The 24,312-nt window shown below is 46.5% G+C and overlaps 1 protein-coding gene across 8 annotated transcripts in view; it reads right to left on the bottom strand.

Annotated features, from left to right (window-relative positions):
• The window catches only part of ARHGAP27 (Rho GTPase activating protein 27), a 67,139-nt gene that overhangs the window by 11,510 nt on the left and 31,317 nt on the right, over positions 1-24,312 (bottom strand). For 7 of the 8 annotated variants that reach the window (XM_059726892.1, XM_019475861.2, XM_019475864.2 and 4 more), the window contains 7 exons: positions 24,009-24,227; positions 20,404-20,514; positions 19,210-19,277; positions 17,451-17,538; positions 8,664-8,768; positions 1,227-1,325; positions 143-236 (listed from right to left, as the gene is read on the bottom strand). In XM_059726892.1, the coding sequence (XP_059582875.1) occupies positions 143-236; positions 1,227-1,325; positions 8,664-8,768; positions 17,451-17,538; positions 19,210-19,277; positions 20,404-20,514; positions 24,009-24,227 (784 nt within the window). The remainder of the gene's footprint in view (positions 1-142; positions 237-1,226; positions 1,326-8,663; positions 8,769-17,450; positions 17,539-19,209; positions 19,278-20,403; positions 20,515-24,008; positions 24,228-24,312) is intronic. The other variant, XM_059726891.1, reaches the window with a different exon arrangement.

The raw sequence follows: 24,312 nt of genomic DNA, 5'->3' as shown, positions 1-24,312 counted from the left end.
TTAGCTCAGTATGATGTGTCCACAGCCAGTAACCCTGCACCAGAAAGATGGGTGTGGATGCATACAGTGCTGGGACCTTGACCTGAGCAGTGATGCAGTGTGGCACCTGGCAAGCTACTGCCTTCATGTCTCAGTTACTAACCTGGAGTCCTCTTCTCTTCACTACTTCCTAGTCTTTCTTTAAATGCGCAGTCTGCTGCAGTTTCATCAACATCCTCCAGAGAAAAGTCTGTAGACTAACACAGGCACAACATGAGATTTACTTTCCATCCCCCTCCTAAGTACCCGGTATGGCTCAATGGCATTTAAGAACAGGCAGGGAGCACTATGCTCTCACCAAGAGCCTGAGACGCACATCAGCGCTACACTGGAGAAAGACCACAGGTAAGTCGGAAATTCTCACCCCAACACCCAAACATGTTGGGTGCTAGTCCATTTAGAAATAGTCACTGGGCCTGTTAAGCATTTGGTGGCAGGAATTGTCTTGCTGTGTGTTAGTGTACTGCCTAGCATGACAGAGCCCCTGTCCTGGACCAGGACTCCAAGGCATGACTGCCAATAGATGACAATAGGGGTATACCTGAAACTTTGTCCCAAGTTCAAACTCTTTGGTGGGGAGCAAGAGGCATCCAGTACTGCTGAGAACCCTTGAGGAAGGTTGGCTGGGATGGTTTAGTCAGGTTCAAGGACAATCCTGCCTTGGCCAAGGAAGATGAACTAGATTACCTCCTGAGGTCTTTCCAGCCCAACCTTTCCTGTGAACCTGAGGTCATCTGAAGGAAGCTGCTAGTAGCTCAAGTATCTTGAAATCTCACTTGAAAGACTGACTTGGTTAAATGTGTCTGAAGATGCCACATTGTAAACATAGCTTTGTCCAAGGAGCTGGGTTGGTGAGAGGGAGGGCTGGGTGAGCAGGGGTGCAAAGCAGAAGAGGGGATGGGAAAGGAAACAAGAATGGGAGCTGCAGTGGAAAAAGACTACTGCCCACGTTGAGGACACTGGCATGGTGCGCAAACCACATTAGAAAGATTCAGATGGGTCTAGGGCCCACCCCCAATTACAACAAGAGCTCTGCAAAGTTTTTCTGAACAAAATGGCCTGGCCCCTGTGCGAGTGTGAGTTGCTCCTGCTGCTACTTGGTGGAGGGATCCCAGGCTCAGTGCCCAGACCTGGCTTGCCCTAAAGTATCAGCATGTATATTGAAGCCAAGCAAAGTGCATCCTCACCAGTTGGCTGATGGTCTCAGAGATTGCCTTCTGCCACGGGGCAATGATGGCCTCAGAATCATGCTGGATCAAATACTCTGAGCCGTCTCGTGTCTTCAGCTACAAGGAGAAGCATTGACATCGTCAGGATGAGAGATGCTGTGTAGTCAGTGGCACATGCCCCCAAACAGGGAGGAAAACAGGGAGGCAAGATTTGCCCCAAGAAACCTTGCAGTCTGATTTGGCAACAGCTCTGCTGTCGGTCATAGGGAGAAAGGAAGCTTCTCCCTTATACAGCTAGGGGTAGCCTGACCACATGGTCAGGAACCAACAGGCTGTCCTGGCCTGGGTGCATGCAACAGGGCTGTTCTGTAAGTGTTGTCCCAAGCAGGATGGGACAACACTTACAGAAGCAGGATGTCCCAATTTCTGTGTCAGGTCACAGCCCAACTTTATGCCTTTTGTATGCCCAGATTCCTGCCAACTTTGCTGGGCACACAGTGGATACAGAAGATAGCCCAAAGGCCCAGCAGGCATCTTGGGAAGTCACAGCTCCAGAGGCACTGCTAGCTGAGACCGTAGGCTGAGAACAACTCCCAACTTCAAGGATGGCAGCCCTTGCTTCAGCCTCCCCCTAACCCAGGCTTTACTTTCACACTGAAGCCCTCTTGGCTCCTCCCTTCATGTAGCTACCTCTTCAGAGGCATACCTGGTGCTGTCCCTCCCACCTCTACCCACAGTCAGCTGAGGTAGTGGTAGCAGATGTCACCACCTTGGGCATCCTAATTATTTTGGTCTCCTTGTTCATGCCTGGTCTCACTTGTCTCCTTTAGACTGCAAGGTTTGTGAGGCAGGGCTTGCTGCTGGATAATGCTACACTGGTCAGCACCATCAGGATCTTATCTCAGCCATCTTGGTGCTAATAATACTAGCTAATAAGCCACAGCTATATCCTTGGTTTGCTAGAGGCTTCAGGTTAAACATCCATCTGCAGTTTGGTCCCACAGCCAGTCAGTGTCCAGCCACACCAGCATAAGACTCTACATTTACTAAAATGACCAAGATGTTTTTCTGCTCAAGAGAGAATCTTTGTGGAGATGCACACATGACAGGCCCTCCTACAGCAGTGGAGGAGCTCCCATTTTTTAACCTCTCTTCCCATGAAGTCCGGGTGCCCCTCAATAATAGCGCATAGCCTTGGGACACTTGACACTCACTTCTAAGGCTGACCATACACTATAGGCTGCTGCTACTCAACCTGTGATGCTCTCTGTGTAGATGCATCCCTGTCAGCATGAGCTTCTCTGCCATCAGAGCTATGCCAGCTTCCTCAGGTGGCAGCTGTGATGGTGTCTGCACTGGGGGTTTTGCAGCAAAACTACATCGGGTATGGAGTGAGAGCTCTCCACGCCCACCCCTCTGCCTGCAGAATTCTGTATTTTAGACAGGGCCTAATTTAAAAAGGGAAGAAGGGTGACTGAAGAGCAGCCAGTCTGGGTGTCTCCAATGGAAAAGTGCCTGGTCTGTAAGCCTTTTTATAATGATTTACTATGTATCAGTTCCTCTCTGCCCCCCACTCCCCCAAATATGGCTATACTGGTATACCCCTCATGTGAATACAGCTATCCTAGAATAAATTTGCCTTATATTGGTATGGCTTTCCCAGACAAGGTGGGGAAGCAGTATATACATGGTTTTGTAAAGTCAAGTATACTATTACAGTTTCTCACCACTAGGTGTCAGTGGAGCAATTAATAGCCTTTTTGCATTGAGCAAATGTCTATCCCAGGATAATTGAGAGTACATGGCCCTTACTCCATCTGTAATTTCACCCCAGTTTTTCCTGTGGTCATTCTCTAGCAATATAGAAAAAATACAGAGGTATGAGGACTGGAAAATGTTCAGTACAGGGGGAAAGGGCCATAGAGCCACAGGATAGCAACAAGGGATGCAAAATGAAAATGATTAGGTCAGAATGCAAAAATAAGTCCCTTGTCTGTATACAAATGAGAGGTATGGGGAACAAACAAGATGAGCTGAAAACCATAGCCTGTGAAAAGTCCTATGATCTGATTGCTATTGGAAAGACTTGGTGGGACAGCTATTTCAACTGCAACATAAAGGTTGAAGGATATACTTTTTTTTTGGAAGGAAAGGATGGGGGGAGGAGGGGAAAGGTGGTGGTGTCAAAAATATATACATTTGTTCTCTGGTTCAGGAGGAAGGGGGTAATAGATCATAATGTATTATTTGGGTGAAGATGAAAGATACAGCACCAATATAATGGTGTGGATTTATTGCCGTGTCAGGCAGAAGAAATGGATGATGCACTTTAAGATGATGATAAAATTATCCAAAAAAAAAGGTATGAGATAGTACTGATGAGAGCTCTTGATTTTCTGGGTAGCTGCTGGAAGAATAATACAGCCAAATACAACATGTCTTGCAAGTTTTTAACTTTTGTGGAAGACAACTTTGTTCCAGAACGCTGAGGACACAACTAGGGGATAATCTATTTTGGATCTTGTCCTGACCAACAGGGAAGAACTGGTGAAGGATGTGAAGGTGACAGGAAACTTGGGGGGCAGCAATCACAATCTGAGAATTCATGATTCGGAGATGTGGAAAGTATGAAGTCAGCAGAACACACCGGATTTCAAATGAGGCAGATTTCAACCAGCTCAAGGAGATGCAAGCTACCATGGGAGGAGAGACTAATGGATAAAAGGGGCCCAGGAGGGCTGGGAACTTTTAAAAAGGCACAATATTAGAAGCCTAATAAGAAGCTGTTCTGATACGATGGAAGCACAAGACAAACAAGAGACCAGTGTAGCTGCACAAGGAGCTCCTAGGGTGTCTCATATACAAAAGGAAAGCATACAGGCAATGAAAAGATGGGCAAGTCACCAGAGAAGCACACCAAGAAATAATAAGAACTTGCGGGGACAAAAGCCAGGAAGACAAAGTTTAAAACCAGAATTGGCACAGTATTTAAGGTGTGAATACACAATGGATTTAAAAGGGGGATAATGATGCCTTCAGACTTGTTCACCATTTCCTTAAAAATTCCTAACGTTTCTTGGTACCAGAGGATTGGAGAGTTGCTAATATGACTCCCATATTTAAAGAATGCCCTAGAGGGGAAAACTGCTAGAAACAATAATAAAAGTAAGACTTGTTCAACACATGGGTGAATGTGACTTGCTGGGGAGGACGTGACTTGGTGGGGAGGACTCAACATGGCTTTGTCAAAGCAAAGTATGCCTCACCAACCTACTAGAAGTTCTTTGAGGGTGTCAATAAGCAAGAAGATTGGGATGATCCAGTTGACCGTATATCTGAACTTCCAAAAAGCCTTTGACAAGTTCCCCCATCAGAAGCTCTTAAAGTTAGGTAGTCATGGGATTACAGGGAACATTTGCTCACGGATTAGTAATTGGTTTAAAGATAGAAAGCAAAAAAGTGAATATAAAGTGGGAAGTTTTCAGGATGGAAAGAAGTAAACAGCAGGGTCCCCAAGGATTTGTATTGGGACCAGTGCTGTTTAACATATTCATAAGTGATCTGGAAAAAGGGATGAGTAGTGAGGTGGCCATATTTACAGATGACACAAAATTATTCAAAGTAGTAAAGACCAAGGTGAACTGCGAGGAAAAACAGAAGGATCTGACATTACTGAGCTAATGGGCAACTCAACGACAGATGAAAGTCAAAGTAGATAAGTGTTAAGTGATGCACATGGGCAAAAATAATCCAAACTATAACTACAGTATGACAGGCTCTACATGACCTCTTACCACAGATGAGAAATATGGGAATTGTTGCGAACCGCTTGCTAAAAACACCATCACAGTGCTCAGCAGCCATCAAGAAGGCAAATGAAAAAGGGACTTCCCTTATTAAGAAGGGAATTGTAAACAAAATTGAAATCATCATTATGCTCCTTTATAAATCCATGGTGCATCTACACCTTGAATACTGTGGTTTAGTTCTGGTCCCTACACCTCAAAAAAAGAAGGGCAGCAAGGATGATTAGTGGTATGGAGGGGCTTTCATACGAGGAGAGACTAAAGAGGCTAGGCCTGTTACGTTTAGAAGAGAGACACTTGAGGGGGTACATGATAAGGGTTTACAAAATACTAAGTGGTGAAGTAGATAGGGATTTATTATTTGGCATCTCTCACGATACAAGGACTAGGGGTCATAAAATAAAAGTAGTAGGAAGTAAGTTTAAAACTAACAAAAGGAAGCTTTTCATACAATGTATAATTACAGTGTAGAACTCTTTGCCACCAGATGTTATGGACAGCAAGGCAAGAACAACAAGAGGTTTAAGTGTCTTGGCCAGAAAAGAAAGACCAAGGAAGCTGTGGGCCCATTGTTAAATAGCCAAGGCAAACTCTCAAGAGAAGCAGCAAAGGAGGAAGAGCTGCTCACCAGCTACTTTACCTCAGTCTTCACAAAAGAAAAATTAAGCTGCACCCAACAGCTAATAAGGATTATCTTAAAGAGGAAGAGCCAGGGAACTATAATCAGCTAGTCATCTCAATATATGGGAAGTTATTTGTTACTCAAGCATATCATAAGAAAGTCCATATCAGAAAAGCTGATCATGAGCAGCTAGCATGGATTTACAATAAACAAACTGTCCCAAACAAACTTGAACTCCTTTTTTCAACAAGATAACTAGTTGGGTGAAGGGAATGCAGTGGATATAGTGTATCTGGATGTCAGCAAGGCCTTTGACAAAGTCCCACGTGACCTTTCCAAACAGCTTGAAGATGTGGGCTAGAATTATACACCTACTACAAGACAGATAGACAACTCACTCAATAGCTGCAAGTAAAATGATAATTATAAATGGATCCGTGTGAAAATGGAATTTGTTTCTGGCTGGATTCCCACTGGGGTCTGACTATCCTAGGCCAAATAATATGCAACATATTTATTTAATGTACTGGGTGCTGAAATAGAGAGTTTCTTAAACATATTAGCAGGTGACATGAAACTGAGGAGGACTGTGAACACACTGTAGGACAGAAGCACAATTTGGAAGGATCTTGATAGATTGGAAACCTGGGTTTGAGCTAAGAGGGTAAAGTACAATGCTGACAAATGCAAGATTGTAGACCATGCATAGGCTTGTGCAGCATGAGTTATGGATGACAAGCAGCAATATAACTCGATCAAATATATGCTATCCAAAGCATAAGAAAACTGCAGGAGAAGTGTAGATGTCAGGCTTTGGCCATTTTCAGGAAATCCGAGTCAAAGCTGCAGAAATATGACTGAACAGCAAGCTAAGAGCCTGTATCCTAAATACTCTGTATTACAACTGCATCCTAAAACATTAATAAGCAAGGTGACCATAAGTATTAATAGTTATTTTGCTATGATAAGTGTATTTTACTAACATGTTTAAATGATTATAGACACAAAGGCAGCCTTGAGGATGGAAAGAGCAAAGCAGCCTTGTCAGGCCACAGTAAGTAAGTAACTGGCAAAAGCCAAAGGGCAAGCCTCAGTGGGAAATAAGACATCTTTTCTTCTGCCATCTCAAAAACATTTCAATTGATTAACAAGATCTTGATTAAAGTAAAGATTAACTGATGACTAACAGACTGGGATCAGACAACCCAAAATAAAGAGCCTTAGCCAAGGTGATCCCTAGACCTCTTTCCCAGAACCATTAAAATCCAGTTCCATCCAGTTCCAAAAGTTGCTGAGAAAAAAAGAAAATTTAAATAAAACCAATCAATCAGAGATCAATTATTAGCATCTATAAATATTGGGCATGGTGCAAGCAACAAATTAGACTTTTCCTGAAGCCCAGAAGAAAAAAAAAAACAAAAAACACACTAAACCTAACTCAGTGAGAGTCCTCAGGAAAGCAAAGACACCTGGCCAGCAGACCTGTTCCTCCTGAATCCAAGGCTATCCAAGCCTGGTCTTTATTAGTACCAATATGTCTCTGCTACTGCATACCCTAAGAAAACTTTTGAGTTGTGACAGGAATGGTCTCATTGATCAATTAACCTCACTCCTAGCCATGAGTCAACTCAAAGCAAACAAGGTGCTACACATCAGGAAAAACAATCAAAAACACAGATTCAAAATGGGTGACAACTGGCTGGATGGCAGCACTATGGAGGGAGTCTTGGTGGATCGCAGACTCAGTATGGTCTGCAGGGCAACACAGCTGCACGTAAGTCGCGTGCAATTTTGGGCTGCATCAACAGGAGTGTTAAGTATAAGACATGAGAGGTGATAGCACCTCTCTATTTGGCACTAGTTAGGCCTCATCTTGAGTAGTGTGTGTACTTCCAGGCTTGCCATTTTAAAAAGGACATGGAGAAATTAGGGGCTTGGAAGGCAAGTCATATGAGGAGAGACATGTTCAGCTTGTGGAAAAGGTGCTTAAGAGGGGACACAATATTCTTAAATATCAGAAAGGCTGCCACAGAGGGAAAACACCTTCTCTCTCTTGTTGAAGCAGGACATGGACCAATGGCTTGAAGCTGCAGTAAAGTACATTTAGATTAGACATCAAGAAATGCTTCTTCATTGTTAGAATAGCGAGGCAGTGGACTACTATGCCTAGGGAAGTTGTGGAATCTACATACTGGAGGTGTTTAAGAAGAGGCTGGATAAGCAATGGTCAAGTATATATCGAGGAGCAACTATGCTATGCTGATGCTATACTATGTATATTTCCCATGCTCTTCCACTGCGTGGGTCTGGAAAGGAACTTTTCCAGTTCCTGCTGCTACATGCATCAGGATTTATTTCCCCCCACACCTGCCTCAGAAGCACTGGGTGTTGGTTGCAGCCAAGGCTGCGCGTTTTGACTGGGGTATGCCAATGCTCTTGGTGGGACTAAAATCTGGAAATTCCTAACTAGAGGGATTTGGCCCTCTGCTCAAGATCAGACTGATCACCACTTTTGGGGTAAGGAAGGAATTTTACCCCATGGTCAGACTGGTACAGATTGTGGGGATGTTTTTGCCTTCTTCTGTAGCTGGGAGCACAGCCCTCTTCTTTGGATCTTGAGTATATTTTAACAATCCTGGCAGCAACAGGACATTGGCTGCCATGATCCCCCCACTTTCCCTGTGGCAGGTTAGGGTGCTATGTCTTGTGGTTGTGTGACAGGGTTGATTCTGTCGTTTTAGCTAATAGATTAGACAAGGATTTGAATGGAATGGTTTGTTCAGGGCTCACCCTGCCCCTGGCAAGGGGTTGGACTAGGTGACCTGAAGCAGTCCCTTCCACCCCTACTTTTCTGGCTCTGTACCAGAGGCAAGTGAATTACACCAGCATAGGGCTAATTACGATGTGTCCACTCCTTTTTCATGCTTGTTGCATGTCCAATGATTTTGGTGTAATCCTTGCCAAGGCATGCTCCCCTGCTACATGCAGAGGACACAGCAGAAGTAATACTGCACTGAACATATTTACCTCTAAAACATGCTTCTTGCTTGATTTCTCTTTGGTGGCCCATGAAATGGTGGCCCCCAGCAGACCCACAGTATGCTCAGGTGTGGTCAGCACGGCAGGGTGTTTCTGCAGAAAGAAAAGAGAATGGTTATACTTGGGGATCCATAGGGCATGGTGCTGCTATTCATAGCTGCAGTGGTCACAGGATGGAAGACATCTCTTTTTTGGCAGGCTAAGGAAACAGTCACATGGGCAGGACTACCAAGCCCGTCCGTGGCATTTCTCATAAGGGCATCTGGGTAGAATACCAGCACCCATGCAAGGCTCAGAGCAGGGGATGGGTAGGCTTCAACTGGAATCATACTACCCTCCAGCCACTGACTTCAGGTACAGTTAGTGCCAGCAACATGGCTGCTATCATAAAGGATTACTTTGTTGGCATCAGTGAGGCCTAGAGGATTTCTAAGGGTGGTATTACAAGTTACCTTTATACAATTCTGAAGTCACTTAAGACAGAAATGTCCATACATTAAAGGGTGGTAAACTCTAAGTATTTATGCCACTTCAGGCAAGGGTTATCTTTAGGTTACTTTACCTAGCTCAAGCTAGTGAATTGTTAGTCCGCTCCATGGAGATAAAATGACCAATTTGCAGTCATCTAGCATCCCAGGATACACAGCTTCCAGCCCTTCTACCCCTGAAAAAAACTTTCTACCCTCCTAATCTTCACTGCCCAGGGGGTGGTACTGGCCCCAACCCACCTCAGTGGGTATGACCCCAGCCCACATGACACCATGCTGCCAACTTCAAGGACCCAGGAAGACTCAATCTGGGACCCTGGGCTGGATGCCAGGCCTGTGGCGCTTCCCCCAGAGGGACAAAAGCTTAGCCCACTTCCAGGTGGCTCTCCCCTAGCCAAAAGAATTGGGAGGGTGGGGAAAGGGAGGGGGGAGCGTTGCTTCCCTCCCCAGCCTCCTGCAGTCCTGGGGGTGGGAAAGGGATGCCTAGCACCAGGCATAGCAAAAGCATGGAGTCTGGGGAGGCACGCTAACCTGGGATCCATGTCATCACTATGGTTAATCCCTGGCAGCTCCGAGCTGGGAGCAGAGCCACCAAGTTGCATGCTTCCCTGAGCTCTGTGCTTTTGCTCCTACCTACTCAGTGCTTGGAGCCAGGACTCTATCCCTTCTCTTCGCTGTGCCCGTTAGCTCATCCTCTAATGGCAAGTCACAGTTCTGCAGGTCCGAGATGGCATTAACCTGCAGCTGCTGGAAAACTCTGCTAAGTTCAACACCAGGCAACATGCCACAGATTTAGAATGGTTTAAGGGTAACCTTATGAATCTCTCCGAAAGTAAAATTCACAGATAAAACACCAAGAGTCCAGAGTTGGTTAAGAGGTGATGGGCTGCTCAGCAAGCAGAGATAGAAGGCAGGAAGGGGGCCCCAGGCAGGATTGTCAAAAAGCCCAAATGACTTTGGAGCACAAATTCAAGATGTTTAGTCTTAGGGACTGGACCCAACATGTGTGTGTCAGGTTTATCTACCCTTAAAAAAAAAAAAAAAAAAAAAAAAAAAAAAAAAAGAAGTAGACAATGTGGAGCTGTACACCAGTGTAACCCTCTAAAATGTAGCATTGAATTACCCAAGGGAAAACAGTAAAGACTTTTGCTTCCTTCCCAGGGTAGCTTTTTCCTGAATATAAAATGGCTTTTTTCCTGCTCTTCTGCCACCTAGTGGCAAGACCCTATAACAGCATTCGCCGTAGCAATTATCGCAAGATGATTAGAGATTGGTTTGCTCCAGCCCCTGATCTGATGTACAATGGTGTACAAAACTCATGCGAGTTACAGCTAGGTTAAGAGGCTGTGCCCAGGTCCTTGTTGAATTAAATGCTTTTGAGGATCTCAGTGCCAATGCCAGGGATGGCTGAAACCCAAGAGTAGGTGCTCAATGCCCAATGTGGAGCTAAATAGAGGGCAAACCATCCTAGCACAGACTGTCCTGTGGAGCTCAAGAAGAGAAACCGAGGCAGAGAGAAATTAAGGGGGAGCTCCAAAGAAAAAGGAGTTGGAGGTGTCTCAAAATTGCATTTTATCCAATGACTAATGTCACATAATAATACAGAAATGGTCTGTGAACCTGGGAATACAACCCATCTGAAGACAGTGTCTAAACTATTAGACAAATAAAACCTCTCCTCTCATGCTCTCTCAGTCCAAAATAAGTCTTGAGGTTTTTTTCAACAGGGACGCCTGCACCGGAAATAGCTTAGAGCCTGGTAGTCGAGGGGCCCTTCTGGTAGATTTGAGGAGAGAACTGACCCCAGGTTTCCTCAAAGGCAAGGCAAGTGCTCGGACCACTAAGCTGTTGTATTGACAGGGGCCAGGGGGTTGGGGGAAATAAACCCATCTTCTCTTCCTGCCATGGTTTGAAGAAAGCGGTGGTTGGCCCTGCATTTTGTGAGGAGCTTAATGTTGCTGGGCATGGCATTAAACTGCATCCTCTGCTGCCTTGCGGTCACTTCTTGGTTGAAGAAAGGCTAAGGGACCTCACAGTGACAGAAGAAGTGCTCACACCGAAGCGACCGGCAGTTAGCAGCTCTGTTCAGGTTGCTCTCTGGCAGAAGCTACACCCCGTGTCACTGAATGTCGAGACCTGTTCTGGCCTTTGGGTTTTGGCTCAGTGGTCTAAAGGGGGGGACGATAGGTCTACGGCAGCCTTCGTTCTTCCATAACTCTGCCTAGGCGTATGCACTGACTTTCTCGGCAAGATGGTTGCAGGGGGCTGAGAGGCATAAGGGCCCTGAGGAAGCTACCAAGATTTCCAAGCAGCCCTGTTTAGGGATGGCCTGCTTGCCTTGCATGAGGGTAGCCCTAGAAAAGGTTGCCAAACACGCCCTGCCTCATTTCTTACATCCTGGCTCAACTGATTTTACAAACAGAACTGCTTGCTGGAATATATGGACTCTGACCCCTGGATATGACTTTGATCTGAATTCAGGTCTGAGGAAAATGGCTGTGTTGAGTAATGAGCTTGCGCATTTCAGAATTGACATCACAGCTCTATTGGAAACTCGGGTCTCAGACACAGGCTTCACATGAAGAAGGATTTCACCATGGCAAACCTGGTTACTGGCATGACAAAGAAGGATTACTGGCATAGCAAACCTGAAGGAGTAAGAAGAGTATGGTGTAGGTTTTGGTATGAGAAATGAACTTATGGACACTGCAACTGCAGTTTCCCACAATGACACAAGTACCATGACACCTTGAGTTAAACTACAGAAGGGATTCATCACCCTCACCAGTGTCTATGCTTCAACTCTGCAGACTGGGGATGAGAAGGACGGACAGCTTCTATCAACAGCTGGAAGAACTGATTGGTGGGATTACACGGAAGGAGCCCATTCTAGTACTTGGGAGACTTCGATGCAAGGAGTCGGATTCAACGCTGAGAACTGGCCCAGGATTCTGGGTAGGTATGGCATTGGACACATGAGTGAAAAAGGTCAGAGAATTCTTGAGCTCTGTGCCAGTCAAGGAGTACTGGCGACCAATGCTTTTTTTGCTGGTAACATCAGAAGAACATCGTGGAGACACCCAAGGTCCAAGTACTAGCATCAGCTGGACTTGGTACTGACAAGACATGCACACCTGAAAGATATCCTACATACATGAGCCTTTCAAAGCACGGACTGCAATACAGGCTACTCCCTTGTCTTCTGCAAAGTGAAATTTCAAACTAAGAAAATCCTCTGCAATAAAGCTGCTGGACAACCTTGTATTGACATTTGACAAATCATTGAAAAGCTGTTTGTTGACAGGATCTTTGAAGTAGTAGCAAAATCAGCCGGAATAAATGAAACTGCATGAGATGCACAGGAAGTCCTAAAAACAAGCATGTACAATGCAGCAATCAAGAGATTTGGAAAGAATACTGAGAAAAATGTCAACTGGTTTGTAGACCATTTGGAGGTACTGCTGCCACTTGTTGAAAGAAAAAAACTGCCCTAATCGCCTACAAGTCTACTCCTAATTCACTGAGCAACCTAAGAGAAGCTTGTAAGGCTGTTCAAACAGGTTCCAGGAGGTGCTTTCAAGAATTTTGGCTAGGTCTCTGTGACAGCTTCCAACAGCAGACAGTTGTATGAGGACATTAGAAAAGCCATTGTACCAACAAAGTATAAGACAGCTCTGTTGAAAGACCTGGATGATAATATCGTAATTTATATGGGGAAGCAACTGAAGAGGTGGATTGATATACTCAAGGGAGTGTAGTAGACCAGTGTGTACTAGACAAATTGCCTGGGTTTGATGTTATGACTTTACTAGATGCCAAACCTTCATTAAAGGAACTTGGAACAATGCATCGAGAGATCCCGATTATAGATCTTCAGGTTCTGACAGTTTACCTGCTTTACAAATGTGCAAACAAAGACTTGCTGCAAACATTGCACGAGCTACTGCTACTCTGTTGGAAGGAAAAAACTATTTCGTAAGATTTCAAGGATGCTCGTTTCATCCAACTCTATAATAAAAACAAAGGAGACAGAAGTGACTGTAATAACTACAGAGGTACATCTCTTCTCAACATTGCAGGAAAAATCTTAAGTCATATTTTTTTACCCAGACCTCAAGCATTAGCTGAGAAAATCTATCCTGAGAGCCACTGTGGCTTCTGCTTGGAAAGGTTCACCATAGATATGGTCTTCTCTGTAAGGCACTGCAGGAAAAGTGCAGGGAGAAGCATATCCCACTGTACATGGCTTGTATAGATTTAACAAGAGTCTTTGACATGATTAGTTGATCAGGGCTTTACACTGTTCTGAAGAAGCTTGGTTGTCCACCTACACTGCTAAATCTTGTAAAATCCTGATATGATGGTATGGAAGCAACTGTAATTTATGAAAAACAGGAGTCTGACTTATTCAACATCAACAACAAAATGAAGAAGGCCTGCACACTGGTTCCCACATAGTTTAACATTTACTTCTCATTCCTGCTTCAACAAGTGTTCTGTGATGTTCAAGAGGACATTTATCTCAGTACTAGACATGATGGAGGACTGTTTAACATTGCAAGATTCAAAGCTAAAACAAAGGTGAAGCAAATCATCATAAGGGACCCATTGTTTGGAGATGATGCAGCCCTTGTGGCTTCCAGTATTGATGCCCTACAACATCTCATTACCAAGTTCTCAGACTCATGCAAAATCTTTGGGCTAGCAATAAACTTGAAGACTGTTATGCACCAAGGCTCTTCAGAACCAGTTCCAGATATCACCTTTAGATGGTAGTCGTCTGATGTTGTTGACCAATTTTTCTACCTTGGCTCTGTTACCAGCAACGTAGATGTTGATGCTGAACTCACAAGTAAAATTGGCAAAGCAGCCAGGAACTTTGATCTTTTGCTAGACAGAGCCTGGAACAATAACAAACTGTCAGCTAAAATGAAAATGAAAATCCATATTTATGAAACTTGTGTTTTATCCACTCTTCAGTATGGCTCAAACATGGATGACCTATGCCAAACATATCAAAAGACTAAACAGCTTTCATATCAGATGCCCATGTAAAATTCTTTGAGTAACATGGCAAGACAGGGTGACAAATGTGGAAGTGTTAAATCGTGCTGGTGTGTCATCCATGGGAACGTGGATTAGCACAAAGAGACTCAGGTGGCTTGGTCATGTCAAGCAAATGCCAGATCACAGGATCCTGAAGAACGTGCTGTACTCTGAAGCTCACAAAGGGTCTAGAAAGAGAGGCAGACTACTGTGCAGATTTTGGGATGCTTGCAAAGATGACTTAGCATTGTTTGAAATCTCTGTGGATGATTGGGAAAGGAATGTAGAATGCTACTCTGGTTGACAGAGTTGGCTTGCAGATGGACCAAGGTGCTGCAAGGCAGACTGGATAAAGTTTTGTGATGACTGGCATCAGATGAGGAAAGACTCTGCTGCTTGGGATTCAGAGCATTGCTAGTACATAGGTATGCCCTACCTGTGGGTGGGACCGTCATGTGGGCATCTGACTCAACAGCCAAAGAATTTATTGGCGCATACACCATGCTCTGAAAAGGACTACAGTAGCAATTGACAATGTTGCTGGTTGACATTAAGCAGGCTCCAAGATGACCTCATGGGTCAGACCCTTGGAGGACTGAGGTGGTCATGGTGGGATGAAGACACCTGGCTTTCAGGTCCTAAAAGGATTAGGCATGAGCTAGTGCCAAGCTGCTCTGAGCACACAGAGAAGTAAAACATTCAGTGCCCAGGGACCTCCATAGGGCCCTTCCCTTTGGACCAAGGTGCAGCTCAGAGGGGGGTTTCAAGGTTGCAAGTTTGAACCGAGGTAGAGAATTTAGAGACTGGAGAAGAGGCCCAAATCCTTTTCTGGGTCCAGCCCAAGACCCTGAACTGAGAATATGAGCAAGGATTCAAGCCTACTTGTTCATACTTGCTGCTGCTACCTCTCACCAGCAGTGGTGCTGTCTCCCTCACAGATGACCCCTCTGAACCAGGTGACAAAAAGTTAACAAATAGTTTTATTTTACTGGCATAATGTAACTGTGTTGAATCCTGGCTGCTCAATGGGTTTGAGGTCAGTAGGTCTACTCACCAAGTCAGTAAACACATAGATTAAAAAAACGGGTCAGCTAGCCTGCCATGCACTAATGCCGGGGGAAAGAGTATCAGATTGACTTAAAAAAAATAAAATCATTTATAGTCTTTGCATTTCCTCCCAAAATTTGAGTATTTGGGGTAATGGTTTGCCAGCCTGTCCTTCTCCACAACCCCAAAAGATGGAAACAATCTCTTTGAAACTGAAAACTGAGTTTCTCACCTAATCCCATGACTCTAGAAGCCTTAAATATAAAATACACTGAGATTTTCCACAAGAGATAGTGGAAGAATCTCAGCTTTCATTTACCCTCCAAATATCTGTTTTCTAACCTTCTCTGTTGAAAAGTTATAGTCTGCCAAATGGGAGATGAATGAGACTGACACAGTAAAGGCTGCCCGAGAGCTTGCTAAGAGAACAAAATTAAGCTTGCTCCTATTAATGTTATGGGTGGTAAAGGCTTGGTGGTGAAGCTCTGGGATTGCACTTTTTATACTTTAAAAGGTGGTTTAGCTTTATGTAAAGCTCCAAGGACATCACTGGGGATCTGCTATGCACTGCAGCTCAATAGTGGTACTCAGCACAAGAATCACAAATGCAGTTCAGCCTCCAACTATGATTTGGGAAGAGAATTCACATGCAAGGATATTCCAGTGTGGAAGGAGGGGAGTGGGGAAGAGGACAGAATTCCTACACACAGGGAAGGCAAACCTGGGTGGATTCTCTCTCCTTCAAGTCAGTAATGCTAGCATTGGGCATATATATGTTCATGGCACATTTTCAGGTCATGGGAAATGAGCAGGTGTTTAGGGAAGGTGACCTTTGTGTTTGCATCTGCTAGGACACAACATTTTCCACTGGTAAACCACACTGAAGTTACCGCGTATCTCACTTTTTCAGGGGGTTGAAAGTCCATGTGCTTGCACCTCTTGAGCTGGGATTTTAAGCAGTCAAGAGCTGGGGAAGATATTCCCAAGTGAGATAAACTGAATTTAAAGTCCAATGATGTTATTCCAAAAAAACACCACCCTTTTCTAGTTCAGCTTAATGCAATTTTAAAGCTGAGTAAACCACAACAGTAAAAAGGCACATTATTAACATAGCAACTTGTTTGCTGGAGTTGTTTTACCTGTGGAGACAAGCCCAAAAAGGAAGTTGGGAACTCTGATCCCAATGGGAACTGAGCACCTAAATCCTCTTCACCCCTTTGAAAATTCCAGCCTTCCTTATCCACAGCTCAAGAGATCACATTAGGCATGTCAGCTTCTATAAGTCCCCCCCAGATGCATCATTTTCTCCCTCATCCATTCAGTTCTCCACCTTGGCCCAGCTCAGAGACAGAGTGTACAGTGATAGAGGCTGGGACCCTCATGGAAATGCCTCCTTAGAGCCCCCTGCACTGCATATGAAGCTCTACTTCTGCATGTCTAGCAAGGAGCCTGTCTGAGACGAACACCCCGTTCAGAGCTATTTCTGTTCTCATTTAGTTCTCTCCCTCTTACCACAACCAGTCACTAGGGTGTTGCAAGCCTTCACCGCATGAGTGCTGAGAGCCACAACACTGCCCACCACAAGCAGCAGCAAGTCCTCCTCTCCTATTTTAAAGCAACTTTTAACCACAGGCTTGGCTGGAGAATCTTAAGACTCTTCTCTACTGGCATTAATTTACTGGACTTTCTTGCTTTGAACACTAACTGCTGGGGGCGGGGGGAGGAAGAAATAACTTTGGCAAAGCAGTTTGGTCTCTGTCTGCTGATTCATTCAAGAAGGAGACAGAATTTGGAAACTCACATGAACAGAGGGGCTTTTCAAAGCAACTGATGCCCTCTATGGACCATCACCCAATTCCAGATCCCAGGGAGGGACTGAAATAGAGAACAAACTAACAAACAGCCTTCACATCTCATGGTTTTTGGGTGCAGGCAAGAATTAGACCTCACCTGAAAGCTGCTACCACAAAGCTGCTACCACATTTAGCTCCACAGGATGCTTCCTAGGGACAGCTGGAAGCTGGCTCCTGCAGGAGTCTTGGCCCCACCAGGAAGGGAGGCAGGGGGGAGGGTGGTATTATGCAGACAGACTAGGGAATGCTGGTAAGCTGTCTGCCGGATAGGTGCCCGGGAGCCTGTCAGCAGCTCTGGCACTGGGCTTAGTTAGGACAGTAGCCAAAGGAAGGCGTCTCACCAAACCACTGGAGGACGAATGCTTAGAATCCTTAAAGAAGGTCAAGATGCCCCCTTCCAAGACAGTCCAGGATGAGCTCCAGTTCTTCCTGAAAAAGAAACACGAAAGGAGCATTAAAACCCAGTGACAAGGAAAGGACCCTCCTTTCCTTCCATGGCAGTCGAGAAGGGGAAGCCTGTGCCATGGTTCCTATCCCATGCTTTCCCCTTCTCCCAATAGTGGTACCCATTCCTAAATGGCGTTCTCCAAAAGAAAAAAAAAGAAACAAAAACAAAAAAAAGGTTCTTTTAAATACAGTCTAGAATTCCCAATTCAATATGATGTTCTCCGCATGAAAAGCTCAACCCAGAAAGATATGGTGATTGCATCTGAGGGTGAATCATGGACAGATACTGGAGCAGTGTAGCCTAGGACTTTCAGAAGTGGGGGGGCTGTCCAGCCTTTAACACTCACCAGCAAGGAAGTGGGGCTTTGACACAGAAGTGAAGGCTGCCTGCCTACACAAGCCAATGCTTCACTGCAAGACTTCTCAGATCAGAAGCCCAAGGTCACTCGGGCACCTGTGGTGGAGCAGACTACTTGTCCAGGATGTCTGTCCTATTAACAAAGCCTCTCTTAAGCAGAAGCAGGACACACTCAGCCAAAAGCTTAAAAGCAGGAAGAGAAACTAATGGAAAGTCTCCCGTTTTCCTTGCCCCTATCATATTGCTTACAACGTCAAGAGACAACCACCGTGTTCTACAGAGCTTTCCACCCAGCTCTGACAGATCCCAAAGACAATGTCTCTCTTCCTCCTGCTTACACTCTTAACAGCGACCTCGAGGCAGCAGGTTGAACTGTCACATCGTCCATGTATTTGGTGGTTGTCCTGCTGTAGCATAGCCAAAGGTTTGGCCTACACTTGGACAAGGTAGTAGAGGGAGGCTCTGTGCATGTTACAGTTCATCTCTGCCTCTTTAATGCAGACTGTCCAAGGAGGAGCCCCACTCCTTGCCACACTTCAGGAGACACTGTACAGACTGTACTCTCTGCACCACATAACAATAAAGTATCATCTGTTTCTTGAGAAGCCAAAACCCTAGCAAGCTGCTCACTAAAACAAGCCCAGAAATCAGTGTTAAAGCTTCAGTCTGACATAAAAACAAAAATAAATCAAGGGAAACCATACTTCAGGAAGGTCAGGCACCATGCTCCCTTGTGAAATAGGACTGATCAATGATTTAGTGGGTACTGGGGAAAGGAAGTGCTTCTTATTAAGGAACATGCCAATCTGCATATGCACCCTTAGCTCAGCTCAACTCTGGCCAAGATGAAGCATTAAGAGCTTTAGCATTTTGCACGAATATTTGGGCAAACTAAAATAAACATAGGGGATCACGATGGCACCTAGTGGGTAACTAGATCTGGCCTTCATGGAAAGCCTAGCATCATGTGGCTGAGAGCTGACTGAAGGGCCTCTGGGCAAAACCAGTGGCTTGTATTGTGCAAGATTTAGATAAGATGATCTTAGCAGTTTCTCTGACCTTAAAATAGTCTGCAACTCAGCTGCCTGCACACCGAGGACAGGCAGGAGGAAGGGGTTCAGGTCTGCCTGGGGTTTGCTGCTAGGAAGAGGTATGTGAAAGAGGGGGAGTTTCTAACTCTCAGCCCTGTCCTTCTGCTTCCACCGTGTTTGCTTTGAGCAAAGGGGGGGGGGGGGGGGGGGGGGGGGAGGGGTGTTGGCAGAAGGGCTGTCTGGCACATTCAGGGATTCTCTTACCGTAATCGTTTCCCTTTATCAACTACTTTTGTCCGGTTAAGAACTCCAGCTTTGTCGAGGCTCTTGAACTGGAGGAGAAGATAAGAAAAGGTAGGGTTTAAATCTCCCCTTCAAGCATTTTCTTTCCCTGCCACACCTTGAGAAATAGGCTTTCACACAGCTGACTTTCAAAATGCAGGTGGGTGCAGCTGGCAGCCAAGAGCACTAGGTACGCTTCCTGAGCATTAGCCAGGGCCTCCATACTGCCCCTTGCAAGTGTGTAGCTAGATCATGTGCCAGTCCAGGTAATTCACTTACAAGGGGCCTGCACTCAAGAGGTGCCTGAGCATACGCTTCACCCAAACCACACCGAGTATTCCCACTGAAATAAAAAGGATTTCTAATATGATAAAAGCAAGGCATGGGCTTAAGCCTCTTTTCCTGAACCTGGAACTTGCTGAACCCAGTGTTGTGCACTGAACAGAATGAAGGTGGTGATACTTGAGGCTGGGAACACGCTGAGACAATATTGCTGTACTCCAGCCACATAAATCAGACAAGATGCCGTGTGTTGACAGCACTGTCCCAAGTAAGGGAACGTAGGGAAAGAGACTAAATTGACTAAACTAAATCATACTGGTGTTCCTGACCTAGAACACTCCCTTTCTTGAATGTCAGCTCAGGCTTAGATCACTCTGCCAAGATCAGGACCCAGGAAACTTTGCACATGTCCCTGTGGTTACCAGGAGGGATTGTAGTTCCGTTCTACTGCACCCCTCGAATGGGCGAGCCCTGGAAACTAGAACAACTGCCTTGCATTTGTCTGCAGAGGTGCATATAGGGACCATGGAAGTATCCCTAGCCTTTGCTGGCAAATGGTGTAAAAAGTCAGAATTGTCATCAAACCTGCTGACAGAACTAGAAGAAACCACTTGGACACAGGGTTTCTGACCATTGTAAGCTCACCAAAAAAACAGCGTCCGCTCGGAGCCATCAATAGGTCATTAGATTGATAAGGCTTAAGGGGATCTCCATCCTACGTCTCAGCCCACCACACCACACAAATGATAATGCATACACAACCCAGCGTGATCACTCCAGACCACCCATCCATAACTATTCTGGGCAAATAAATATCAACAAGAATGAGAACCCCTGGCAGGCTCCCTTTTAAAGATCCTTTTCCCGCATGTTTGCAGCACAAAACACACTCACCTTCTCTTCTTTCTGTACAAGAAGTGCTGGAATGATGTTGTAGCAGCCAGCAAAAGGGCTGTCTTGATTGGACCCACTGCTTGCTGTCCGGTGATGGCCTGGGACAGAGACCTGAGAAGGGATGCAGACTGGTTGCTGACATTCCTTATCACGAGCAATATTACAGTGCTTAGAGGCCCCAAGCAATGCCAAAGCCCCATCATGTTGGGAACTGCACACAAACGTAACGGACACACACGATCTCAAAGTGATAGCAGGTCATGTCGGTGAACCCAAAATAGCATTAAACGAGATGATTTGGCTTCTGCTAGCAGTACAGCTGTGGCAACCCACAGCTCAGTGCAGGTTAGCTATCCAAGGACCTGCTCAGCCCCTCCAGCAGGTTTTGCAGCCAGCACAGAGTTCCCTGCTCTTGCAGCTTAGCAGTGCATAAGCAGCCTTCACAGCAGGGACCACTATGTCCCCAGCAAGCCTAGGCTAAGCAAAAGGGGCTGGAAGAGAACAGAAGCTCCTCAGAAAGAGACTGCAATTGGCCTTTAGATACTCAGCTGATCAGTGATGGAGCTGGAAGCCAAACCAAATCTGACTATTGGCCCACACTGCCTCCCATTTTCCTGAAAGCTTCCCATCCACCCTCCCTCCTCACATCTCTCCTGCCATCTGTGGAAGACTTCCTGATTGAACCTGGTGGACAAGCCACATTAGGTTATCTGCCAGCCACATCCAGACTTCTGCCCTGACCTCTGGCCAGTGACTGATAGTGTGGCACCTGGCTGGTTGTGCCCACCGGCACATAGTATTAGTTAGAATTGCTGGATGCTAAGGTCACAGCCTGAGCCAAGGTCAGGGCAGCAATACTAGCTAGGCCACATTTCAGCTCTTGGAGACCAGTTTGGTGTCAATAAGAATCCCTGCAGCTGTGGGGAACCCCAGGTTAGACACAGGGCAGGTAAAGCAGCATTTCCTGCTTTTGCTTTAAAGGTGCTTGACATAACTCTAATGAGCAAGTCCCATGCTAGCACAATGAAAAAGTGCAAGGGGGTGCATACCTCCACCATGGCCCCTTCCCCGATTTAATCATCCCAAGGGGTGCTGTTTCTGGCCAGCAGGAGCCCTGCTAGATCAGTTCCTCCTGTCCTACATAAAAGTTTCCATGCACAGATTCTGCCCTCTTAACACACCCCAGCTTGCAACACAACCCTAGAGGTCCAGTGCCTGCATTTACTTGTATCACAAGCCCTCTCTTAGGCTAGAAATAAGAAGTCTCCAAATGAAGCAGATCAGCTGTTCCCTTTCACTAGGTGAAACACATTGCCCCTTGTCCTGCACCCTCAAGGGCAGGACAAGGGGCAATTTGATCTCCCCGCTTTCTCTGCTAAGCCCGACCTATCCCTTGTGATTGCTGAGAAGCAGGTCTGGCCGAGTGGGGAACCCCAACTTCCTCACTTATGGAGAAATACCCCAGATGCCCCAGGGTACCTCTTTTAGTGGCAAAAGCAGGCAGGTGCTCTGGGGGCTTGAGTACCGCTCAAGTCCCCCGAACACCTGCCCAAGGTAAATGGAGAGTGTGAGCAGCTCAGGCTGCTCTACTCTCTCACCACACAGCTAATAGACATTTGCTGCAATAAAGCTGCAGTCCATTACTATTTCATCATGCCACTGATTTTCACAATTTGTGCCATCATTAGCATTTCTTATGGTGGCCCAAATGATATGCAAGGTAATGTCCATTTCCACCCTTAGATCCTGTCCCTCCAGGTATGTTTGCACAGAGCTAGGGACATGGGTGCAACCCTCTCCCTCCCAACAAAGACCTACTGCTCTGCACTGATACAAGTCTTGTGCTGGGCAGGCACCAGGGTAGGCCATAGGCTTCAGGTTTTCCCTGTGCTGTGCCCATCCAGGATGATGGGGATGGGGCTTCCAAGCACTCTTACAATGGCTCTCACTCAGAGGTTCTGAGCTTCAGGCAGAAGTCACCGAGCGAAGGCCCCTGCCCTGCGCTATGCAGTAGGCCAGACCAGATAGTCAAAGAAGTCCCTTTTGGTGTCACTACTCCCAAACATAGGGCCTTACCCAGTACCACCCAACCTGCCCTTATCAGAGTGTTTACACTCTGGGCCCACTTGCCAGTTCCAGGTCACCCTTGCTGCTCCATCATGAAGTCAGGCTCCATTATAATCATACATCCTCTGCCATGCCTGGGCTCCTTGTTTCTCACTCTGCCCTGCCAAAGTGGGAGAATTCAATTTCTACCCTCCTAGGCCAGTCACCTTTTAAGCATCCCCAGCATCTGGTCTATTCATCTTAATCTCCCATTGATTGCACTGGGGAAGAGGTAGGCGACACGTCCCCCAGCTTGTGACAGGCCTGTCTGGCCGCCTGCCATCCCCTTCCTCAGCACCTCACACTTCCTCCCCGAAGTGGACCCTCTGCCACTGCTGCCTCCAGCCTTGCCCCACTCCTTTAGGAAGACATTTCTGTGGTGTTATTTATATGTATTGTATGGGCCCATCCTAAGATCAGGGCTCCACAGTCAGTGGTGACGTATAGGGCGTGCGCAGGGGCACCCCCTGACAGCATCATTTCCTGCTTAGGTGATGGGGGGGGGGGGGGGGGGGCAGGTGAGAGTGCCGGCCAGGGAGTGCAGGCACCAGGAGAAGCAATCCCTGTGCAGCTGATCGCGCCAACTGGTTGCAGGGGTTCCCCCAGCGAGTCGTGCTGGCACTTCCATGTCGCCATGATCAGCCACAGGGCCCCCACCACTGGTCACTGACTGGCTGCTGGAGGGGCAAGTGCCCCCCCTTACTCAGGAGGCACCAGTCACCCATGTCCATAGTGCCAGCCTGGAACATAAGCCAACAGACCCTCAGCCTTGCCCAGAACCAGTGCTACTGTCCCACACCTATGACATTTGTCTTTTGAGGAGCACCTCTCTCCTGTTAATGCCCAGTCTGCATTAGTACCCCCCCACTATCACCACACTCATCATTCCTCAGGGTCACTGCATTCACCTCTGGCATGCCATCCATCTCCATCCTCAGCTACACCTTCCGGCCCGAGCTCAATGCTCTCACTTCTCTTGCTAATTATCAATGCCCAGCCCTGGATCTCCCTTGGCAGCCCTTTCCTTTCATTTGCAGAGATCTCTGGAAAAAGCTCCTTGTTCAAGGCAGATGAATGCCCTTTGCAGGACTTTGGCCTACCTACAATCCCTGGGTCTTCTTCAGAAACAGCTGAAGGCATCTCGCACAGGGTAGCTAAGCCAAATTATTCTTCCCTTCAAGAGGCTCTGTGTGCCCTCCTCCACTTCTTCACTGAAGCATACCCAGCCTGTGCTCCCATCCTCCATTTCTCTCAAGCACCACCACTGCTCCCTTTCCTTTGCCCTGGCTGTTCAGAGCTGCCCACCATTCCACTTCCAACTTTCTGACTTCTTCCTTAGACACCTCCCCCAACACTAGTCAGGCTCCCTATCCTCCCACCTTCAAACTATGCGGTCTCACCCAGCCCTTGTTCCCTCTCTAATGACTCTAGCCTCACCCTTCCCAACCAACTCTGAGGGCAGGCAGTCACTGCTCTTGCGCTGTGGCAGTACTACGTACCGTGTCCAAGGCATAAGTGCCTGGATAGAATGACTGTCCCTCGGGATTGTTCTGGCCATGCCAGCCTGGAGGCGAGCTCAGGTCCTCAGAGTGCCTTGGCGTTGGAAAGTAATGGCAGGCACCATGCTCATAAGACCCCACCGGGGAGTAGTCCTCCTCAGGGTACCCCTCTGCCTCATCAGGAGACAGGTCTGGATAGTCTGTTTCTGGAGTTGGCGGCTGAAAACACAACAGAGGTCAGCTCTGCACACCTCTCCTTCCCATAGCTGCCATCCCCCCCCCCACCTCCTCCTCCTGAATCCCT

The sequence above is a fragment of the Alligator mississippiensis genome, chromosome 4 (assembly GCF_030867095.1).
Source record: "Alligator mississippiensis isolate rAllMis1 chromosome 4, rAllMis1, whole genome shotgun sequence".
Classification (NCBI taxonomy): Eukaryota; Metazoa; Chordata; order Crocodylia; family Alligatoridae; genus Alligator; species Alligator mississippiensis.
The sequence above is the reverse complement of the archived record's forward strand: the minus strand, read 5'-3'. Positions and strand labels throughout refer to the sequence as shown.